Here is a 21,473-nt window from a genome sequence, read left to right on the forward strand (position 1 = left end):
AATCTATTTAATTTTTTCATTGCATTTATAGAGCCTTAAATAAAAACAACAACGATAGCTCCGCCGTCAGCCCCGATACGGGCGGTTAAACTGATTATTTACAAGAGATTCTACTTAAAAATACTGTTGTTTAATCTATTTAATTTTATCATTGCGTTTATAGAGCCTTAAATAAAAACAACAACGATAGCTCCGCCGTCAGCCCCGATACGGGCCGTTAAACTGATTATTTACAGGAGATTCTACTTAAAAAAACTGTTGTTTAATCTATTTAATTTTATCATTGCGTTTATAGAGCCTTAAATAAAAACAACAACGATAGCTCCGCCGTCAGCCCTGATACGGGCTGTTAAACTGATTATTTACAAGAGATTCTACTTAAAAAAATCTGTTTTATGTATTTATTTAATTTTATCATTGCGTTTATAGAGCCTTAAATAAAAACAATAACGATAGCTCCGCCGTCAGCCCCGATACGGGCGATTAAACTGTTTATTTACAGGAAATTCTACTTTTAAAACCACTGTTGTTTAATCTATTTAATTTTTTCATCGCGTTTATAGAGCCTTAAATAAAAACAACAACGATAGCTCCGCCGTCAGCCCCGATACGGGCGGTTAAACTGATTATTTACAGGAGATTCTATTTTTTTTTAAAACTATTGTTTAACCTATTTAATTTTATCATTGCGTTTATAGAGCCTGAAATAAAAACAACAACGATAGCTCCGCCGTCAGCCCCGATACGGGCCGTTAAAATGATTATTTACAGGAGATTCTACTTAATAAAACTGTTGTTTAATCTATTTAATTTCATCAATGCATTTATAGGGCCTTAAATAAAAACAACAACGATAGCTCCGCCGTCAGCCTCGATACGTGCCGTTAAACTGATTATTTACAGGAGATTCTACTTTAAAAAAACTGTTGTTTAATCTATTTACCCGATACGGGCCGTTAAACTGATTATTTACAAAAGATTCTACTTAAAAAAAAACTGTTGTTTAATCTATTTAATTTTATCATTGCATTTATAGAGCCTTAAATAAAAACTACAACAGATTGATACATACAAAAGGTAGTCACGCTGTGTATATACGGTGCAGGCATAGTGGCGCGACATCCTCCCTACAATCTAATACGCGCAGAACTGTGCAGGTTCCGGATCAATAACTAGTTTCCGCCCCAGCCGGGTGAACTCTACAGCTTGTCACCTCACCGGATAAAAACACGATTCAAATTAAGACCGGTCGAAATGGAAGCCATCATCACTGCAACCACTATATTTTTAACATAATGTCACAGACTCTCTCAATACATATTTAATAACATTTTTTTAACACTAATCATACCAACACTTATTAAGTACTTATTCCTACCATAATAGGTCAAATGACCCGACTTTGTTCGCTGCTTGAATGTATGAAATAAGTTTCTTAGGAGGGAAATAAAAATTAAATTTATTAAGTGTAAATAGCTGTAGATTGATTAGTAACAAAAAGTCATGACATAAAAATTTGCAAAATCAATAAGATGAACTCAAATGGGTCATTTTGACCCTTTATGGTATATTTAGTGTTAATGTAAAATAGACCGTGATGAATGTAATAAATAAAAATAAACTCGTAACACCTAACTTTGGTCTTCATAAAAATAACAAATCCTTCATGAGTCTGAGTGTACATATATATAATTAAGACTCTTGTTTAGCACTAATCGGTGTAACATAACTCCTGAAGATGCCCCGTGGAGGGGTGAAACACGTGTTGAGTAATTTGGCGGTGGCGGTTGTGTGATTCGCATTGTTTGCCGCATATGCATTTATGTCTGGCGGGCGGTGCACTTTGTTGCACGACTACCACTGCATGTGCGAAAGTGGCTAAATATTGGTCCTTTTCTTACTTAAGATGGACTTCCAGGTAACGCATGATTCTAATAAAGTTCCACAACATGTATCAGGCTTTCTTTTTAAATCTAAAATTAAAAGTATATTACTAAATAAATCTTATTATAGCATTCAACAGTTTTTAGTCGATCGAAATGTGTGGTTGCTTTGTCGACTCATGTACATTGTTGATATTATAATGTATACGTGAAAAATGTTAAGTTTCTATCCGACTGTTACCAAATCGACGTTCTGAGTTGGTACTAGCTTATAGCTAACTACTTGAAAAAATATATTTTGAATGTCACAATGAAAAATATTTACAGTGGAAATCGACTAGACAAACGTCAAGCCGGCTGTTCTGAAATATCGTGTGCGTCTTGTCAAGCAAGCTCTCTATGTAATTTTTATTTTGTTTATCTCTTGCATTTTATAGTTTAATTAATTACATATTAATTCATTGCAAAAGCATTCGCAATTGCCTACATGAGCTTACAATTTACATAGAAACTAGCTACTCTACGCGCTTTGCTACTCTACCAATTAAAGTAAATTTCAAGGATAATAATTTAAATTAATTTTGAGTCATTTTAATGATAAAAAAAAAACAACTTAGAAACCTTCATGAGGTCATGCACATCAACTTTGCTGAAGATCATCACATGATCAAGGGCATAGTTTACGATTCTATAAAGGACATACAGACGAACATTCATATATATATATATATATATATATATATAAATATATATATATATATGTATGTATGTATGTATGTATGTATATAACTGACTTTTAACCGTCAAGTCTTACACACAACTTACGAGCACGTACTCTACTTCGAACGTGTTAAAAGACTTGCGATAAGAGCAAGAGCAAAGGAAGCTGGCCTGAACAGGCACTTCATCAGGGAAAGCTGCGGCTAAATCCCCCATGCGAAGTAATGCGTAGTGGCCATGCCATGAGGATCACGGATACTGAAGAAGGAGGATTGTTCTTAGTCGGTATTACACACACACATATACGTATAATATATATATGTTACCTTTGTAAAGAAATCGCCAAAAGGGCGATAAAAAGAAATAAAACAAACAGAGTATAATAAGATAAATAGATTAAAAACGTAAATAGAAACAAAACTGTGATAGAAATAATTATAGAATAAGTAATAATGTGAAAAAAAAAAATTAAAATAAAAAAATGTAAAAAGAAAAAGGGAAGAATGATAGACGAAGAGAGCAAAAGGGTAAGAAAGAAGAAATGTGGTGTAAAAGAATGGAATGAAAGATCATGTGAAGAATGGAAGCAGAGAACGGAAATAAAGAAAAAACTAAGTGAAAAAAATAAATTGCCCAAAAAAGACCCTATTCTATTGCCCCAAAAAATATATATATATGTATATGTATATATATATGTATATATATATTATACAAGCTACCGTACGCCAGTGATCCTATACATTAATAAAAGACGAGATATTTTAGCAATGATGTCTTTATGCACAAGAGACGGCCGTAATAGAACTCTATTGTGATTACACAAGCGGTGGGTGGACATATCGATCCAACTATATGAAGCTATAAGTAGATTCCGCGGACAATCCGATTACCACCGCAAATAACTGTCCTCTTTACTCGACAACCATCGGAAAGGCTTTATTACTATCCACGAAGAACCGAAGCTAACATCACCCTGTATATCTTATACCTAATTTATTGATTATACTGTCCCAAGTGTTTACAACTATTAGGTTGTACCAATGGGTACAGTACATCTGCCCGAGGACAGGAACCTATTTACAACAGGTCCCACAATTTTTGAAGATTTTCGTCGTGTCGATCGATTTAGAAATGATTAAATCAGTCTGAACCAAAGACAGCGGTGCACATTTTCAGAAGATTTTAATTTTGGAGTATATACAATATGTTATTAAATATATATGTCTAGAAGCAACTGTCAGAATACTATTTTTTTTGTAAATATCTTTATCAAAATCTCTAGGTTTTTATATATCAAAGGCATATTTTGTAAAATAAAATATAAAATCAATTTCGGCAGTATAATTCCGTAACAAAATTGATTGACATAAATGATATCATTTGACCAACATGGTCATCGGATTTTACCCCCTGATGGTTTTTGGAGGTGGGGGATATCTGAAGAGTAAACGAAACGAACACATTTAGACTATTCCATGATCACCTATAAGACATGAAATACGGAGTCCAGATTCCAGGAGTATGTCTGACGAGTTGTCAGATGACTACATAACGTCAAATAATTAAATCCGCAAAATTGTACTTCTCATTATTCATTGTAATAAATCATTACTAATAGTTATTTTTTTTGTTCGAATTTGAAATTCGAATTCTGCCACCGTACACCATTAGCATAAACATATTTAATCTCGTTGCGTTGAAATTCAGTTAATTTTTTTTTAACTTTGATTTCAAATTCACGAAAACAAATTCTTCCGTGAAAACAAAATAACATATATATTTCTGGTTACAATTAACATATTGTTTTGCCGGCATGTGAACTTCATTTGCGCGACGGATATATAAAAATAACTCTGTGATATGATTTAAACACAATGTATGTTTTTGCATGAACACGCTGTTTAAATGCGTAAATTCTAATTTTTACATAGTGTTTCTAGAAGCCTTATATTTGTAGGCTGCAGTAACCTTGAATAATTTCCTGTCTGAAATGGCAGCGGGCTGAATACATCGCTCTGTTCAACCTTTGGTGCCGAAACATTCTCTTGTGGTGACCACGACTCGGTTGAAGTTGAGGTTGAAGAATGCGGGCAGCAAAGAGCTGGTCAAAGTGGCGATATTTGGGCGTCCATCAGCTTAAAGGAAGTAGTCCAAGTTCCGCTCCTGGCTCCCCTTTTGGGATTATAGCGAAAAATATATATCTAATAATCTTAAGTCATCGTTGTCGAATATAAAGCTCAACGAATCCGCTGGCTTGGTCACTTGGAGCGAATGGGATCGGATCGGAGCGTGAAGGTAGCGTACCTGGAAAAACCGAGGGGTCGAAGACCAGCGGGTAGACCAAGGTATCGCTGGATCGATCGCGTTGAGGCAGACTTGCGCGAATTGAATGTCAACCAATGGCAGACGATGGCGCAAGATAGAGGAAAGTGGAAGTCTCTCGCTTCGGAGGCCAAGACCCACTTTGGGTCACTGAGCCAGCGGAGTAAGTAAGTAATTTTAAATAAAAAATTGGACATTTGAACGTTGAAAAAGTTAATATTTCATATAATTATAACACGCCTATTAATTATCTAATTGTCACTATTTTTAAAAATATCAAGCGCTTATTGATGACCTCAACAAGGTCACCAGTTCATCATGTGGGCGGAAGATCTTCACCGCCCTTGCCTGTCCCGTGAACTCCACTGTTGACGCTCCAACGGCCATCCGTTCTGCACTATGTACCCTGCCACTTCAACCAACCAATGCGTTGTTTATCGTTTACTTTCATACTACGAACCTCTATACTTATCATACGTGCAATGCACATGTAAATATAACAGCTTCAATACTTCAGACAGTAAATATCGAAGTATATTTTTTTTAATAAATATTTAATAATGATTCGATCGCAAAAAGAAGAATGGATCTATCACACAGTATAAGTCATTCGATAAGTTATATATTGTTACAAATCACGATTTACAGAACCCTCTAAACAATAAACACGGAATCCTAGGATCAAGAACACGCGTGACCTTGAAACTATTTATCATTTTTGTGTACGGTTCTCGGAAATTCCAACCGAGTACTATCTCGAACTTACTAGATCCTTATCCGTAGTATAAATAATTGTACTCCCCATGTCGACAGTTCAGTGTTGTTTTTCGAGTTATAAGATTAAGATCTACTTTCAGTGATACAAAGTGACTATTTGGTAAGTTATTTGGACAGTGATTTGGTGTTTCATTTCGAGTCAGAACCCATAGTACGTAACAATATTAAACCTCAAAGATTTTTAAACTGTAATACAGTTAGAGTTATTTAAGGTAACATTTTACCAAATTCCTTTACATATATAATTAGATTTAAATGCCAAATTAACCAACATACCAACATGTATAAAAAAATGCTAACATTTTTTCATTCCATACAAACAACAGAGTAAATTAAAACACATGTCCTCTCGTTTTCAAACTTTTGACGTCAATTAAAAAACTATAAAAAACGTGTTAAAACCAAGTCAACAGTTTATGAAATTTAAAACTAATTTTTATAAATAATCGTCGTTCAATTATTACGAAAATAAATTAAATAAATAATTATTTACATTTAATATTATTTTTCTATTGAAATGCAACAGGCAGACAACTTTTAACAGTTCATAAATATACATGAACCTTCTATATAAACTTTCAATCACTGTATATAAAGTGATCACTCTGAAATAAGTGACATTAATTTATTATTTATATTGCAATGCGATAGGCCAAAAACTTCTAGTAGTACAAAATCTGCAGAGAAAGATAATAAACAATAATTAATTTTAATATGTAGCAATTTAAATTTTATAAACGCTTTTTCGTACTATACTATTATTACGTTATTTATTATTTCTGAACCTTTGATTATTGGATATAGTGTACTGTATATTATTGACAATAGATCAGCTATACATTTACCTCTTTAGAGGTTTTACAACTATTTCTAATCATCCTGTATATCAATTAAAAGCTATTCGACAAAGATAAACCAAAACTCGTAAGTGTCTTGACCAATTTAACTAATTTTATTTTTGGAAACCACAAAAGGCTTGATATAAAAATAAATAACAATCGTATTTGTATGTCATCACCTCCCCCACAGACATCTATGGGGATGATATACCATTATCACCACACTTGGTAGATGAATTGGCGATCGCAGTGTGGTATTATGGTACGCAGAGGATGATGCTCTACATCCTCTGGAAGCTTGTAATTCAACAGTGGAAATCCTTTATAATTATTGCACAAAGTGTGAATTATATGACATTGTATAAAGGATTCGAATTCGCAACCTACTATCACACTTCTCGATTTTTATATTTATTGTTCATAAATATATATATATAATAATAAATCATTCTAAATCACGTTATATGTTTATATATAAAATTCTCGTGTCACGGTGTTCGAACGAACACGAACTTGAACTCCTCTGAAACGGCTTGACTGATTTTTACCAAATTTAATATGCGTATTCAGTAGGTCTGAGAATCTGCTACTATCTATTTTCTATACCCCTAAGTGATAAAGGTTGTTCACACCTAAATTTTATTTTTAATTTTTTAGACAAATTTTTTGGTTTTTATTTTTTTATGACACAGCATACAAGAATACATACAACCATAAATTTTCACCCCTCTACGATCAACCCTTATCTTACATTTGTTAATTAAAAATTTTAATTTTTTTTGCAAAACAACGTTTGCGAGATCAGCTAGTATAAATATAAAATACAATACAAAATCCTTACCTAATTCGTCTATATAACAACCAGTTTTAATTAGATTTTTAATAACAAAACAAGCCTTCGTACACTGAACATAAATGCGCGGCAGAATACAAACTCAAATTATCATTACACTATTATTCAAAATTACTTTTACGTGTAGTACAATATGAACTTTGACACTGTACACAATGTAACACTTGCACTGCCACTACAGATGCACCGCGAGCGAGTGTCGTGCGAGTTGCTTTCGAGTTACGTGCGAGTTGCTTACGAGTTACGTGCGAGTTGCTTTCGAGTTACGTGCGAGTTGCTTTCGAGTTACGTGCGAGTTGCTTTCGAGTTACGTGCGAGTCGCGAGCCTGCCCACACGTCCGAACGCGACGGTGTTCCCGCCTGAACTCTCGTCTGCGAGCGGCCACGTGCCATGCAAACATACACCCGCTTGAGTTTTCTTTCAGAATTTTCATTCGTTTTTTCATTATGAATTGTTATATGTACTCGATAATATATATTAATATATAAAATTTCCATATCGCAATATTAGTTACCGTACTCCTCCGAAACGGCTCGACCGATTTTTACCAAATTTCATATGCGTATTCAGTTGGTCTGAGAATCTGATAAGGGTGGTCCACCCCTAATTTTTTTATTTTATTTTTTAAACAATTTTTTATACGAAATTTTATTAAGATATGGCATACAAAAATACATACAACCCTAAATTTTCACCCCTGTACGATCAACCATTAGTACTACTTTATTTTTTTTTTTGCAAAACAACGTTTGCGGGATCAGCTAGTATATATATATATATATATATATATATACATATATAACGTATCGTATTATAACGTTTGTATGTCCTTTATAGAATTGTAAACTATGCGTTTGATCATATGATGATCTTCAGCAAAGTTGATGTGCATGACCTCACGAAGGTTTCCAAGTTGTTTTTATCAACAGAACAATTCAAAATTATATTAAATTTTTATCTTTTTTTACTTAACTTGGTAGAGTAGCAAAACGCGTAGAGTTGCTTGTTTCTATATAAATAATAAGCTCATATAGGCAATTGCTAATGCTTTTTGCAATAATATCCCGTGTTATTAATTAAACTATAATAATCTTGTAACATTTTAAAATTGCTGTACAGTACACACACACAAATATATATATATATATATATATATATATATATATATTTTTTTTTTGTTTATATATATATATATTTATATATATATATATATATATATATATATATATATATATGTATAAACAAAAATTATTTTAATACACAACTATTCGAAATTTAAAAACACTTCTTACATATATTATCATCACGCGTTTGACAATAAATGACCTATATTTACCTCTTAATACTTTAACAATTAAAATTGATCACCCTGTTTGTTAAAACAGTAACACGGCGGACTCGCTGCGAATATAAAAGTACTTTGTCGATTCTTCTCTATTTGATCAACGTAAATATATGAATAGCTTTTAAAAGGCAATTCTCCAAGCCTTTAAACAAGTCGCAGTCATTGTCCTTGCCTATAAATAAAATAGATAATAGATAGTATATAATAGAGATGAGAAAACTATATTTAAATGGATTTGCATTGTTTTATATACGTAAACAAATTTCTTTATATGTACATACATACATATATATATATATATATATATATATATATATATATATATATATATATATATATATATATATATATATATATATATATATATATATATATGGCAAACAATGCGCTCAAAAAACAACAAAGTTCTCTGTGTTTGGCACGTATTCAGTGATTTGACGGTGGCAGTTGTGTAATTCGCATCGTTTGCCGCATACGCATTTATCAGCGGGCTGGCGGGCGGTGCACTTTGTTGCACGACTACCACTGCATGTGCGGAAGTGGCTAAATATTGGTCCTTTTCTTACTTAGCTTTTACACTTATAAAAACACCATCACTATGTATGTTTAAAACTATATATGCTCATTCCCTACATTCGTAATTTTTTTCTCATTTCCGTACAATTTCTTATTATTAACCCTTCTTTGCATGATTTTTACTATTTTTTTAAAATAAATCAGGGTGATGTAATTAATGCTCTAGATGAAAGGAAAAATATTTAAAAAAATCCTAGTGTGAATAAAAATATGTATTATGTAAAAAACAATATGATGGAAATTTACATCATCATGCAGTTTCACATATTTGGCCCGGTACTAAATAAATAAAAAAAGTTGTTTACTTTGTCTTCTTTATTCTTAGTGATAATTCAAAAAACAATAATTATTTTATTTAAGCACCAATTGACGCCACATTTATTACACGAAATTGTAGAATAGCCTTTACATTTGGGAAATTTGCACCGGGGTGACCCACCTACTTTTGGTCAATGTTCAGCACCATCTTTTTTATGTCTTTTGGAGGTGGTGGAGCTGGAGAACCTTTTTTTTTTTTTGATTGTAATTCTTCTTCTAGTACACTGGTACCAGGATGCCCTCTTTTAACTGCTTTGGTGGTTCCTTTGTTGCATAGCACAAAGGACAATACATTTCCGAATTGGCCTATTGTAAGCAGACTCTTTTTAGGTTCATCACTTTCTTGAGCATTTTTTTTTATAAACAATCCAAGAGTTTATAATAGCAAAATCAAATAGATGAAAAAAATACGCAAATACCACTTTTTAGACCCCATTTTTATATGATTTCTGCCCAAAAAGCTATCCATGAGATCTACTCCTCCCATATGTTTATTGTATTCTTGGACAATAAACGGACAAGTAATATCAGTATGTATACTGGTATGATCTTGTGCTAGGAAATTTGATTACTGGCATGTATAATAATATACCAAAGAACTTATACAAATCATATTCTGTAAATGATATAGATGAACTGGGATTACTCTGTTTTTTATATAAATTTGCCTCCTTTAATAATGTTTTGATAAAATCTTCAGTGATAAAATGGTTATAACATTGATATGGAATTTCTAGGTGTGATAGACCACCTGAAGCAACAGAACTCCCCAAGAAAGTAAATTTATCTGTGTCACACACCAGATTCCTTTTTTTCCAAATCAAGTTTCTTTTGTCAAATGGAAAACTGGATGAAGACTGCAAATTAGATGAATTTGATGTGTGAGAGGATTCTTGATCGTCTGGTTTTACAAGAGGAGGTTCAACGTCAGCAGTTTCATCCACATCGTCATCATCATTCTCCTCCTTCAACACTTATAATTTCATCAGCATCGTGGTTTTCATCATCGGAATCTTGGTCATTAAGACCATCTTCTGAGAGCCAACCGCTTTATAACTTACAAAGATAATCTGCAATATCTCTTTCATTCAAGTTTCCCCAAAACACAGCATAAAATAAACATTTACAAAAAAAAATTCCCATACATTACAAGTGAAGTTACTGCATAGTGATGTAAATTTCTATCACAACGTTTTTAGAAATTCATTTATAGTGTTTTGATATAAATTGTACATAAAATAACAAAAACATGAAAACAAATCTTTTTTCCACTCATTTTCATTTTTTATTGTATTTTATATCTCCGTTTATTTCCATAAAACAATTTAAAATCTCGCTCCTTTCTTCCAGTCTCAACAAACAGCAGCATAACAAATTCTAGGTCTGGTAATTCACAGTGACCTTTGCTATTTTTCGACAACCGCGTTTTGTTGTACGCAATAGTCGCTTAAAAAGTTGCGAGCAACAACAAATTTACGTTACAAGGGTTTTGAGTATCTTTTTTTGTTGACTAAATGTTATGATGGAAATTTCCATCACCATGCAAAGAAGGGTTAATCTCCTATAGTGGCATCAGGTCATCTTTCCGAATACCGAAGCCTTTTAATGCCGCATAAACCTCCAAGGTCCAGGTCATCGCGTGAAGTGAATTAGTATATAAAAATACATGAGTGGCTAAACATTGGTCCTTTTCTTACTTAGACCTGTCATAGTTTCGATCATTGGTGGAGGCTGAAGCCTTGCAGTAGATGTCCATCTGAAAATCTGGCGGCTGAAAAGAACTGAAGGAAGTACAGAAGGCACCGCAGGATCAGTCACAGTGTCGATCATTGAGGCCTATTCCATGCTCTGGACATATCAGCTGATTCTCATTTATTCCACCCACAATACAGCTGGTTGATCTCTGAATCACGTACCACTCACCTTATACATGTGTATCCATAGCTTCGTCTTTAGCATGTGGTCGTACATGCAAACATACGGCCGGAAATACGTTAAACGTGATATATAATTAGGCGCTTGTTTGCACAGCGCTTCCGTGAGATCTGCCTCACGTCCATGACTATTTACTTAGTTGATGTTAAATTACATGTAGTTATTTAGTTGCTAATGTAATTATTTAGATCAATACAGAGAAATATACTTATAATAAAACTCTTAGATAAGTTCAAAGGCTTCCAGAGGAACCCTGGATTATATTGCTAGATTCTACTATATCAAAGCCTCTCATAAATTGCTTAGGTGGATACTATATAGTGACTACACTCAAATACCCCCATAAGGGGCCCACGGCTTGGACTTAAGACTAATCGATAATATCTAGAAATCCAAAACCCTCTAATCTCGAATTGATAAAACTGTAATATTGGTGAAGGATATAAAGAGTTTAAAGAAGGTAATGCGAAACAAAGAAGATAGAATGTCAGATATTGTGACGGAGTAAACACAGAAAAACTTAGTGAAATCAAAGTCACTGTACCCAAGGGGAACAAGAGGTCGCAAAAGCGGACCAAAAAAAAATTACCTGATAAAAAAGTATAAAAATCTTGATTTAGTTGCTATTGCCCGGTTATTAACTCTACTATCAGTTCAAAAAGCGTTAGTGCTGAAAGAAGAAGTTGCAGAAGAAGCTTCAGGTACTATTCTGTTTACATATAGCATGAATGTTAAGAAATTGCGACATAAATAAGTAGATGTCCTAAAATTTCCGAGGACTATATGACTGACGATCAACACGCATTATCGAGTGTACAGAAGTTAATAATCCCATCTAGATCCTAGCTCATGTCTTAGACAAGTAAATATTGTTTAGTTTCCACATTTCTCCGACAAAACCCTTTCTACGCGTTCAAAATAATTCCGCTTCCCGGGACGCATTCCACCAGCGCGACTAGTAAACAATTAGTTGAACTATAAATAGGGGAGCTTTAGTACCGAAGGACCAGCATAAGCTGACCTCCCTCTTCTAGCAGACTTGCAACGGCCATAGATCAGCGCTAATTGGACATACATTACTCCAAAACCCCGATATAAGTTAACTAGATGTGACTTAGAAATATGTTATTTTGTCAAGAATCTATATAAATATATATAAGAGCTACAGCTGAGAAAATAGCTACTTGAATAAACAATTTTTTTTGCCTTAATTATAAATAATAAAAAATTACAGTGGAAATTAACAAGACAAACGTCAAGCCGTCTGGTCTTAAATATCTTGTGCGTTTTGCTAACCGTACCCACTACGTATCTCGCGCTCGCTTCACCACGTCAATCCGTCTGTTTTCAAATATCTCGTGTGCGTCATGTGTTTTTTTTTAATGGTCCCCGCTGTTGGGGACCTCTCATTCCCCTATTTCGTGTGGGACAGGGACTTTTTATTTCTAGTAATTTATTCATATTTTTTATTATTATCATTCTTCTCTTTCATGTATCATCTTATCTGTCGTACTGTTTCTTTCGTTCTACAATTTTCCCAGTCTTTCTCTTTCATTCCATTAGCCATACATCCATCCTCAACCACTACATTCTAGGTTTCCTTACTATTTCATTTTGCAACATTACATTTATTGTTCAAATATTTAACACGCATTTTTTTTGTAATTATCATCTTATATTATACTGTTTATTGCACTATTTTTGGTACTACTATGTGCGTCATGTTAATTGCATCCTACCCGCCTGTCCCCTGACATAGTTAAATATTATATCGTCGCATATACCTATCCTGACTTTAATGTGTAAGCGGAAGGACGGAAAAGCTGGGCAAAAATCAATCCGTCTGTTTTCAAATATCTCATGTGCGTTGTGTCAAATACATCTTACCCGTCTCTCCACTGACATATCTTGGTTAAATGTAATGTCTTCACAAATGCCTATCCCGTCTTTAATATGTAAGCGGAAGTACGAGAGAGCTGAACAAAAGTCAATCCGTCTGTTTTCAAATATCTCGTGTACGTCGTGTCAAATACATCCTATTCGTCTCTCCACTAACATATCTTGGTTAAATATAATGTCTTCGCAAATGCCTATCCCGTCTTTAATATGTGAACGAAAGGACGGGAAAGCTGAACAAAAGTCAATCCGTCTGTTTTCAAATATCTCGTGTACGTCGTGTCAAATACATCCTATTCGTCTCTCCACTAACATATCTTGGTTAAATATAATGTCTTCGCAAATGCCTATCCCGTCTTTAATATGTAAGCGGAAGTACGAGAGAGCTGAACAAAAGTCAATCCGTCTGTTTTCAAATATCTCATGTGGGTCGTGTCAAATACATCCTACCCGTCTCTCCACTAACATATCCTGGTTAAATATAATGTCTTCGCAAATGCCTATCCCGTCTTTAATATGTTTTAATATGTGAACGAAAGGACGGGAAAGCTGGGCAAAAGTCAATCCGTCTGTTTTCAAATATCTCGTGTGCGTCGTATCAAATGCATCCTAACCGTCTCTCCACTAACATATCTTGGTTAAATGTAATGTCTTCACAAATGCCTATCCCGTCTTTAATATGTGAACGAAAGGACGGGAAAGCTGGGCAAAAGTCAATCCGTCTGTTTTCAAATACCTCGTGTGCGTCGTGTCTACGGCGACCCATCGGTTATCATCTCCCGTGGTATATTAACGGCAGGTCGGTGAAGAACGCAGGTCAAGACGTCTGGTCTATATTATCTCATGTGCGTCCTTCCCGTCACACTGACATCATACCTTTTTCATTGCTACATATGTAGAATATTACAAATTCAATTTTTCAACAATAAAATAATACAATTTGCTATTGTAATGCAAATTATTTAACGCCATTGTCAATACAAAGTAAACACAATGTGGATACTAAACGTTGCAAGTAATAATTATATAAAAGCACAATTTTATTTGCATATCTGTAATTTTGTTGGTTTCTTTCAAAGTCATAATAACTTGCTATTTAACCTGTGTTTACAATATACTCTGTTTAACACCCGGCACCTGATTTGGCACATCACCTTGAAAAGTACCACTCATGACAGCATATATGTTGTAATGGTATTTTATATTTATAAATCTTTTTAAAATCAAAATTTATAAAAGAATTACGATATTCCCACTTTGTGTTTTAATTGTATAGGATTGCCTCAGCTCACATAGAAGTTTCCAGAAGATGAGCAGCAGCATCCACTACGCACCATAATACCACACTGCGATCTCAAAATCGCCTGCGTGGCGATTGTGGTTCATTCCCCCGTAGATATTTTTAAAGGCTTATTTCTTGATATTAAATAAAAGTAATGTATGTACTTGGAGGTGTAGAGTTTAAAGGTTCTCAAGGATAGACCAGGTAGACCTACGACGTTGTCATGGTCACGACAAGATATTTGATGGAGGCCTATGCCCTAGTTTATATATATATATATATATATATATATATATATATATATAAACTGCGTAAGACATATCTAGCAAGACTAGCTTTGTATCTGCGGCGCTGAGCGCGGTCGGACCGCACGCGTCTGCACTGATTGAAAACCTCGGACATTTGCCGCAACCAGCAAAAATTTAACTAATCAACACATTTTTTAATATGGACCGTTTTTTCATTTAATTTTAACATGTATTGAATATCAAATATCGATAAACAAAATTATATATATATTGTATAGCAATGTGATTCTTTGGAGGGGGAAGAGAGAGGGATTCGAAAACTCACTTGACAGGAGCTTAGTCCTCTCCGAGCAAATCTAGCATTGTATGTATCCTCGCTCCGAGCCATACATACAATGCTAGATTTCAGAGACAAATTTAGCCAAAAAAGCTATTTCTTAAATAATTGTGGTAAATATTTATTATTTATAATACGACAAGACCCACCAAAATATCAATCAGGTGTTTTGCCTCGACAAGGTAACTTCCCTGCGACAGAGAGAAGACTCCACGGGGAATGCCGGATATTTAAAATCCCGCTAAACCACGCAGCTGTTCACACCTGAACAGCCCATCACAACTTACGTAGTGTTTCACAGAATTCATTTGAAATAAATGTCCGTTAAATACCGTTGTAATAACTTCTAGATTTAATAAATATATATATTTGATATAGATTTCTTATTGATTTAAGTTTCTTAAATAATTAATACAGTGGAGAAAGACAAGACAATTAGAAAGGCTAGGCCAAAAAAGTTTGAGGAACACTGCCATACTCTTAACAACGCCAATGATAACCACTGAAGAAGTTTTATTGTATTTAACTTATCCTAGCTTTCGTGATAAGGGTACCTGGAAAGCTCATAAAAACAGCATATATACAATTGAGAACAACGCCATCTAGTTTCGTCGCTTGCAACAATGTGCTGTTTTATCGACATCTATTTTGTATTTAGCGCCATCTAGTAAATTTTCTGTAATATGTGTACGTATTGTGTAGTTAGAAAGCCACTCCGGCAAGTTGTATCAGTCGTTACTAGATGACATTAAACGAATTTATATCAAGAGAAAATAAAATATAGCAAACCTGTACCTAATATATATAGAAGGTAGCATGTTATATCAAGGACTCACCGATAGCTGGTGATGGAATGAGGGTCTGCTCCCACGTGGCCTCGTCCTCATTCTTCCGGAAGCTGCGCTCCACTGGAACAAAACACCAGTTTCAGACCTCTATCCGATGGTATATTCGAAGTGGCAGTAAAAATTTCCCTTCATGTCTATGGGTCTGGTCTGGTGAGGTTGTTAAGGCCATAAAACGTTGGATGCCGCATCCAATGGGTTTATTGGAAATCTTTAGTTCAGGGCGATGCCCAGCAGTGGTCTTATCACAGCGTGAACGATGACGAACCGTTAAACTGACTGGAAAAGATATATTAAAGGTGTGTCTATCAAACTTAAAAAAATAGATTTGGCTCATTGCCCTATTATATGTTATCTATGTCTCTACTATTTCAGCTGATCGACGCCCACTTCAGGGCATAGGCCTCTCCCAAAGACTGCCACTTTGACCAATTCTATGCTGCCCGCATCCAGCGATTTTCCGTGATCTTAACTATGTCGTCGGTCCATCTAGTGGGGAGTGGGTTCCCACGCCGCGTCTCCCGGCTCTTGGCTCAAGAACCTTTCAGCTCCAACTTTTTCTTTACTATTATAGTGCTAATTGTATGTACTTAACCCGTACGATTTAAAAAAATTTAAAGTCATTTTGAATATTTTATCATTGTCTTCATACAACGCCATCTATGCAAAAGTTTTAACACTATTCAGGTTGTCAATTTCTACACAGTGAGCCGAATTCGGAGGAGCAGGTAATAAATCCCCTATAGGCTAATTGTACTAGCTTTAACACTTCGTCTTTCTGTATGTGATCGAAAAAGAAAACATACGAAATTTAGTTGAGACTACTTGGGGTTTTTTATATTTTTTTCATTACTTGAGAATAACAGTTAGGGATTCTCTTGAAGGTGGATTAGGTTCGTCCTGATAGAAAGCTTGAAGCGTCTTAGAGAGGAAGAAGTGGGACATGACAGCGCCACTCAAAGTCTATAGCCAGCTGCTATTTCGTTTTAACGCACACGGTACTTGACACCGGAAACTTATAAGAGATAAAAATTAAACTACTCAAAAAAATAAACTCAAAAAATTTTGTACTAAAAGAATAAGTATTTCAGTAAAAAAAAATAAAGTCTTTACTATCTTATTTAAAAAAAGAGAAAAATCCAAGACGAATCTCTTGGACGTGAATTCACGCTCGCGGGCCACAACGGTTTTTTGTTCTGGTTTCTTTTTCTCTTGGGTTGAATGCCACAAACTTCTAGCACATTACCCTTCAGACATAGTATTAAGAAAGTCAAATTCTTCTCAGACAATACTCACTGTTCAAGAAGTGTCCGGTGGTCGACGCCTTCCTCGATTTCTTATCGCTCGCGTCCTGACCTGAAGGCAAAATTATTTTTTTTAAATATGTAATGAAAAAAGTTCATCAACCAAAACTATATAGCATCATGTCAATATATATATATGACATAATAAAATATATATCTTATTCTATTGTTCAACTTATCTAAGAGTCGATTTGGGGACTCTGTGAGTCTGAGCTTGTGCTCTGGTCAGCAGCTGTTCCCCCGCAGCCTAACCTGAGCTGATGCTCTGACCATCCAATGTCTCTTACGTACTTACGTTGAGTTTCTTGGAAGGTATGTCAGATGTTTACATAATTCAGACAGCTTATTTGGCAAAATAAAGTCTAGGAAATAGACATAACTTCTTGCCTAGTTTACACATTATTCTATAATAAGCCGTCTGCCAATTTTATTTACCCTCAAACCATTGTAAATATTTTATTATTCTCAAAAATTGCAATTTAAATAGCTAAAATCCACTGATTTATACGTACGACGAGTATACTCGTCAGTCGCAGTTAACTGCTTTAAGCGTATCACAACCTTGAAAAAGGTGGCGAAGAATGGAAGGCGATTTGTGAATGCAATATAAATGTATTCTAGAAGAAGAAAAATGGAAAATAGAGAGGCCCCCAATAAGGCCATAGAAATAAAGACTCCCTCGGTAACCCACCATACGAAGTGAGCTTATATACATATCTATTGGATTCAGGCGTTATTTTGCGAAAGTCCATCCTAAGTAAGAAAAGGACCAATATATAGATAAGAGAGAGTAAGTTTTACTCCTGAAGATGCCCCGTAGTGGGGTGAAACACGTGTTGAGTGATTTAAAGGTGGTAGTTGTGTAATTCAAATTTTTCGTCGCACGCGCATTTATCAGCGGGCTGGCGGGCGGTGCACTTTATTGCACGACTACTACTGCATTAGTGGACGTTGCTATATATTGGCCCTTTTCTTAGCTTATATACATCTGGACCTCGGAGTCTGCTTAGGGAGAATCCTGAACCATCACCAATATCACATAGCTACCAACCTGGTTGATTGTTATGGTGTATTCGCTCCATGAATCGCGAGATGCGATTGTTGTGGTGCTCGCTGTCCAGCACGCATCCCTCCTCCACGGACTTGGCGCACTCTCGGTGCACGTGCAGCTTGCAGTCTGCACACACGCACACAAGCTAGGTATATATATACTGACCACTACAACTACATAGACCAATATTTAATGGAATCAGGCGTTACCTTGCGGAAGTCCATCCTAAGTAAGAAAAGGAACAATATTTAGCCACTTCCGCACATTTCTCTGTCGTACAGAGTCTCTGTGTTTGGCACTAATCGGTGTAACATAACTCTTGAAGATGTCCCGTGGAGGGGTGAAACACGTGTTGATTAGTTTGGCGGTGGCGGTTGTGTGATTCGCATTGTTTGCCGCATGCGCATTTATCAGCGGGCTGGCGGGCGGGTGCACTTTGTTGCACGACTACCACTGCATGTGCGGAAGTGGCTAAATATTGGTCCTTTTCTTACTGAGTAGACCGCGTCTACCGTCCACGTCAGTGTTATTCAACTTGAAAACAATGCTCCACAGGTGGGCAAATCAAAAGTAACGAGTTTAACTTTTTCTCTTTAAAATATATTTATATATATATGCTACATAGGAGAGAAGCGAGATTTTTGAAAAGCACGAAGCTTTGGTCTTAAAAGGCGTTTTATATGGCGCCGGCTTTTGGAGGCCTGGGGTAATTTCCTTATCTTAGATACAATATTATAACAATAATAATTTCTTCTCAGAAATCTTTTATTTACAACTTCGTCATTCTTCCACCTTAATTTCGATTATTCTTTCTTCTTTTATTCCTCACATATTCTTTAATTTCTTTTTATTCTCTGTTCCTTTCATACTTTACCTTACTTCGTCACTTTCCCTCGCCGAATTTTACAGGTTATTTCAGCTTTCTTATACATTATACATTTATATTAAATTTTAAGTTTTTATTTATTTCCATCTATTTTTCATTATTCTTAATGCTATATCATGGTTCATTTCTTTATTGTTTTTATTTGTATACTCAACATGTTTGTTCCTTTCTATAAATTCCATTCTCCTATGACCTTCCTGCAGTACTCTAAGAAAGTCCGGTGACTTGTCTGTTCACTAGCAAAGCGATGGTGTGTTCACTGATCCTATCTTACAACCGAAACTGATGACCCCAGGGTCACTGGTGCACGCGGGAGTCTCTGTGAGCAAATCCTCCGCGCCCCGTGATCATTTTAATCAGAACTGTGTCCAGGTCCAATCACATATAGGTTATTTGGGACCACTCGTACCCGTATCTTGTTTGATATTAGGTTTAATATTCTTTAATAATTTTTTCACTTTCTTTTCCGTTTATTTCCGTACTCTTCTGTCATTCTTCACATGCTCTATCTTTCCTCTTCTTTCATTCTACAATTCTCTACCTTTCTTTTTTCATACTAATTTCCGTTCATTCATCGCCTCACTTCCTTCGCCACGTTCCTCAAATATCACAGTTCATGGTGAACATTTCTTTACTTAGTTAATATTTTTTATACTACACTAATACCTCGCTTTGCGTCGTTTCGTTTTGTGTTGTTTTCGAAGTTGCGTCGCTGCTTAATTAGTACTAATTTGCACTGTGCGTCGTTAGATTTTCGAGGTTGCGTTGTTTAGGGTTCGGCTTTAATTTTTTTTTAAATATTCTTTTTTTTCAAGATGGCAACACTTTTTGTCTATTTGCGCCATACCATCAAAACTCGGGGATTCCCTTTTCTAAGTAATAATCAACACATTTTGAATACAGTTTTATTTTCACTTTGTTTTGCTAATTTTAGAGTTCAGTTTCAATTACATAATGTGTTATAATGTAGTGTGTTATGCTTTTTTAAAAAGAGAATAATAAATTTATGTACATTTTTGCGTATTGTTTCTGGTTACAAAAAAGGTAAATATTATTCCAATTTATTTATTGGCAGAGTCTTATTATTTTTGTCTTTTAAATGTTTACTTTTGTCAATTTTCTTTTTAAAAAGTAGTATTTCCGTAACCCTGTAACCTATCTTCGATCTTTACATGGTTTGCTATAGAAAATCTTATTCACTTTGCGGCGTTTCAATTTGCGTCGTGTTTTATTAGAACGTAACCACCAAAGTGAGGTATTGGTGTATTTTATATTTTTATCTTTCTTATAATAAGCTTATTATTTCTATTTATCACAGAACATCACAGTTTTTATTTCATGCTTTATTTATCTTACATTTAATACTAATTCTTCATGTTTACTTGGTTTTGTTTCTGTTTTACATACTCCACTATCCTCCTGCAGCATTTGAGGATTGCTAGCCTGATATTATTATCTTTCATTATTGAGATAATTCTTTACTCGCTTATCATTATGCCTAACATATACTGATCAACTTTGCAGGAAGTCGCTGGTTGCAAGAAAAGCAAGACACGACATCGAGGTAATCTTTGGGGAAGTAGAAGAATTATTCCTTGCAGTGGACGTGATGATAAATATAAAAGCGACCCGATAACACCACAAAAACCTTAAAATTATAATAGAGAAATGTTACTGACTTGCACAGACGTAGGCTTGCGGCGCCAGGCCCCAGATGACGAGGTCGCAGTGGTGGCAATGTGCGACTGACGTCAACGCCTGCAGCTGCAGCTGGTGCCCGCGCACTACATACTGCAAACAAACACACAAATATTTATTTCACACAGTCGTATCTGGAACCCAGAAGTCAAAGAGGTCTAAAAATCGAAAACTTTTAATCATCACAAGTTCTTAATTTAAATTTTCTAAACACCATACTAGCATCTTCAAAAATATTTACCTACAAAAGTATTTTAATATATTTTTTTAAACAACAAATTATTTAAAATTATATTTATGTATGTACTTTGCAAAATTTGATTCAGAATTTATGTGAAATTTATGTATTTACTTCAA

General features: G+C 34.8%; 1 protein-coding gene across 1 annotated transcript in view; it reads right to left on the reverse strand.

The window, feature by feature from the left end:
• RhoGEF2 (Rho guanine nucleotide exchange factor 2) overlaps window positions 1-21,473 on the reverse strand; it is a 292,722-nt gene that overhangs the window by 185,546 nt on the left and 85,703 nt on the right. The window contains exons 17-20 of the mRNA XM_068768213.1: window positions 21,098-21,209; window positions 18,533-18,658; window positions 17,474-17,533; window positions 16,169-16,240 (exon numbers count right to left, since the gene is read on the reverse strand). Coding sequence (XP_068624314.1) covers window positions 16,169-16,240; window positions 17,474-17,533; window positions 18,533-18,658; window positions 21,098-21,209 — 370 coding nt within the window. The remainder of the gene's footprint in view (window positions 1-16,168; window positions 16,241-17,473; window positions 17,534-18,532; window positions 18,659-21,097; window positions 21,210-21,473) is intronic.

This window comes from Battus philenor, unplaced genomic scaffold (genome assembly GCF_028537555.1).
Source record: "Battus philenor isolate CCGP_79_NKW_IND1 unplaced genomic scaffold, ilBatPhil1.0.hap1 SCAF_25, whole genome shotgun sequence".
Classification (NCBI taxonomy): Eukaryota; Metazoa; Arthropoda; class Insecta; order Lepidoptera; family Papilionidae; genus Battus; species Battus philenor.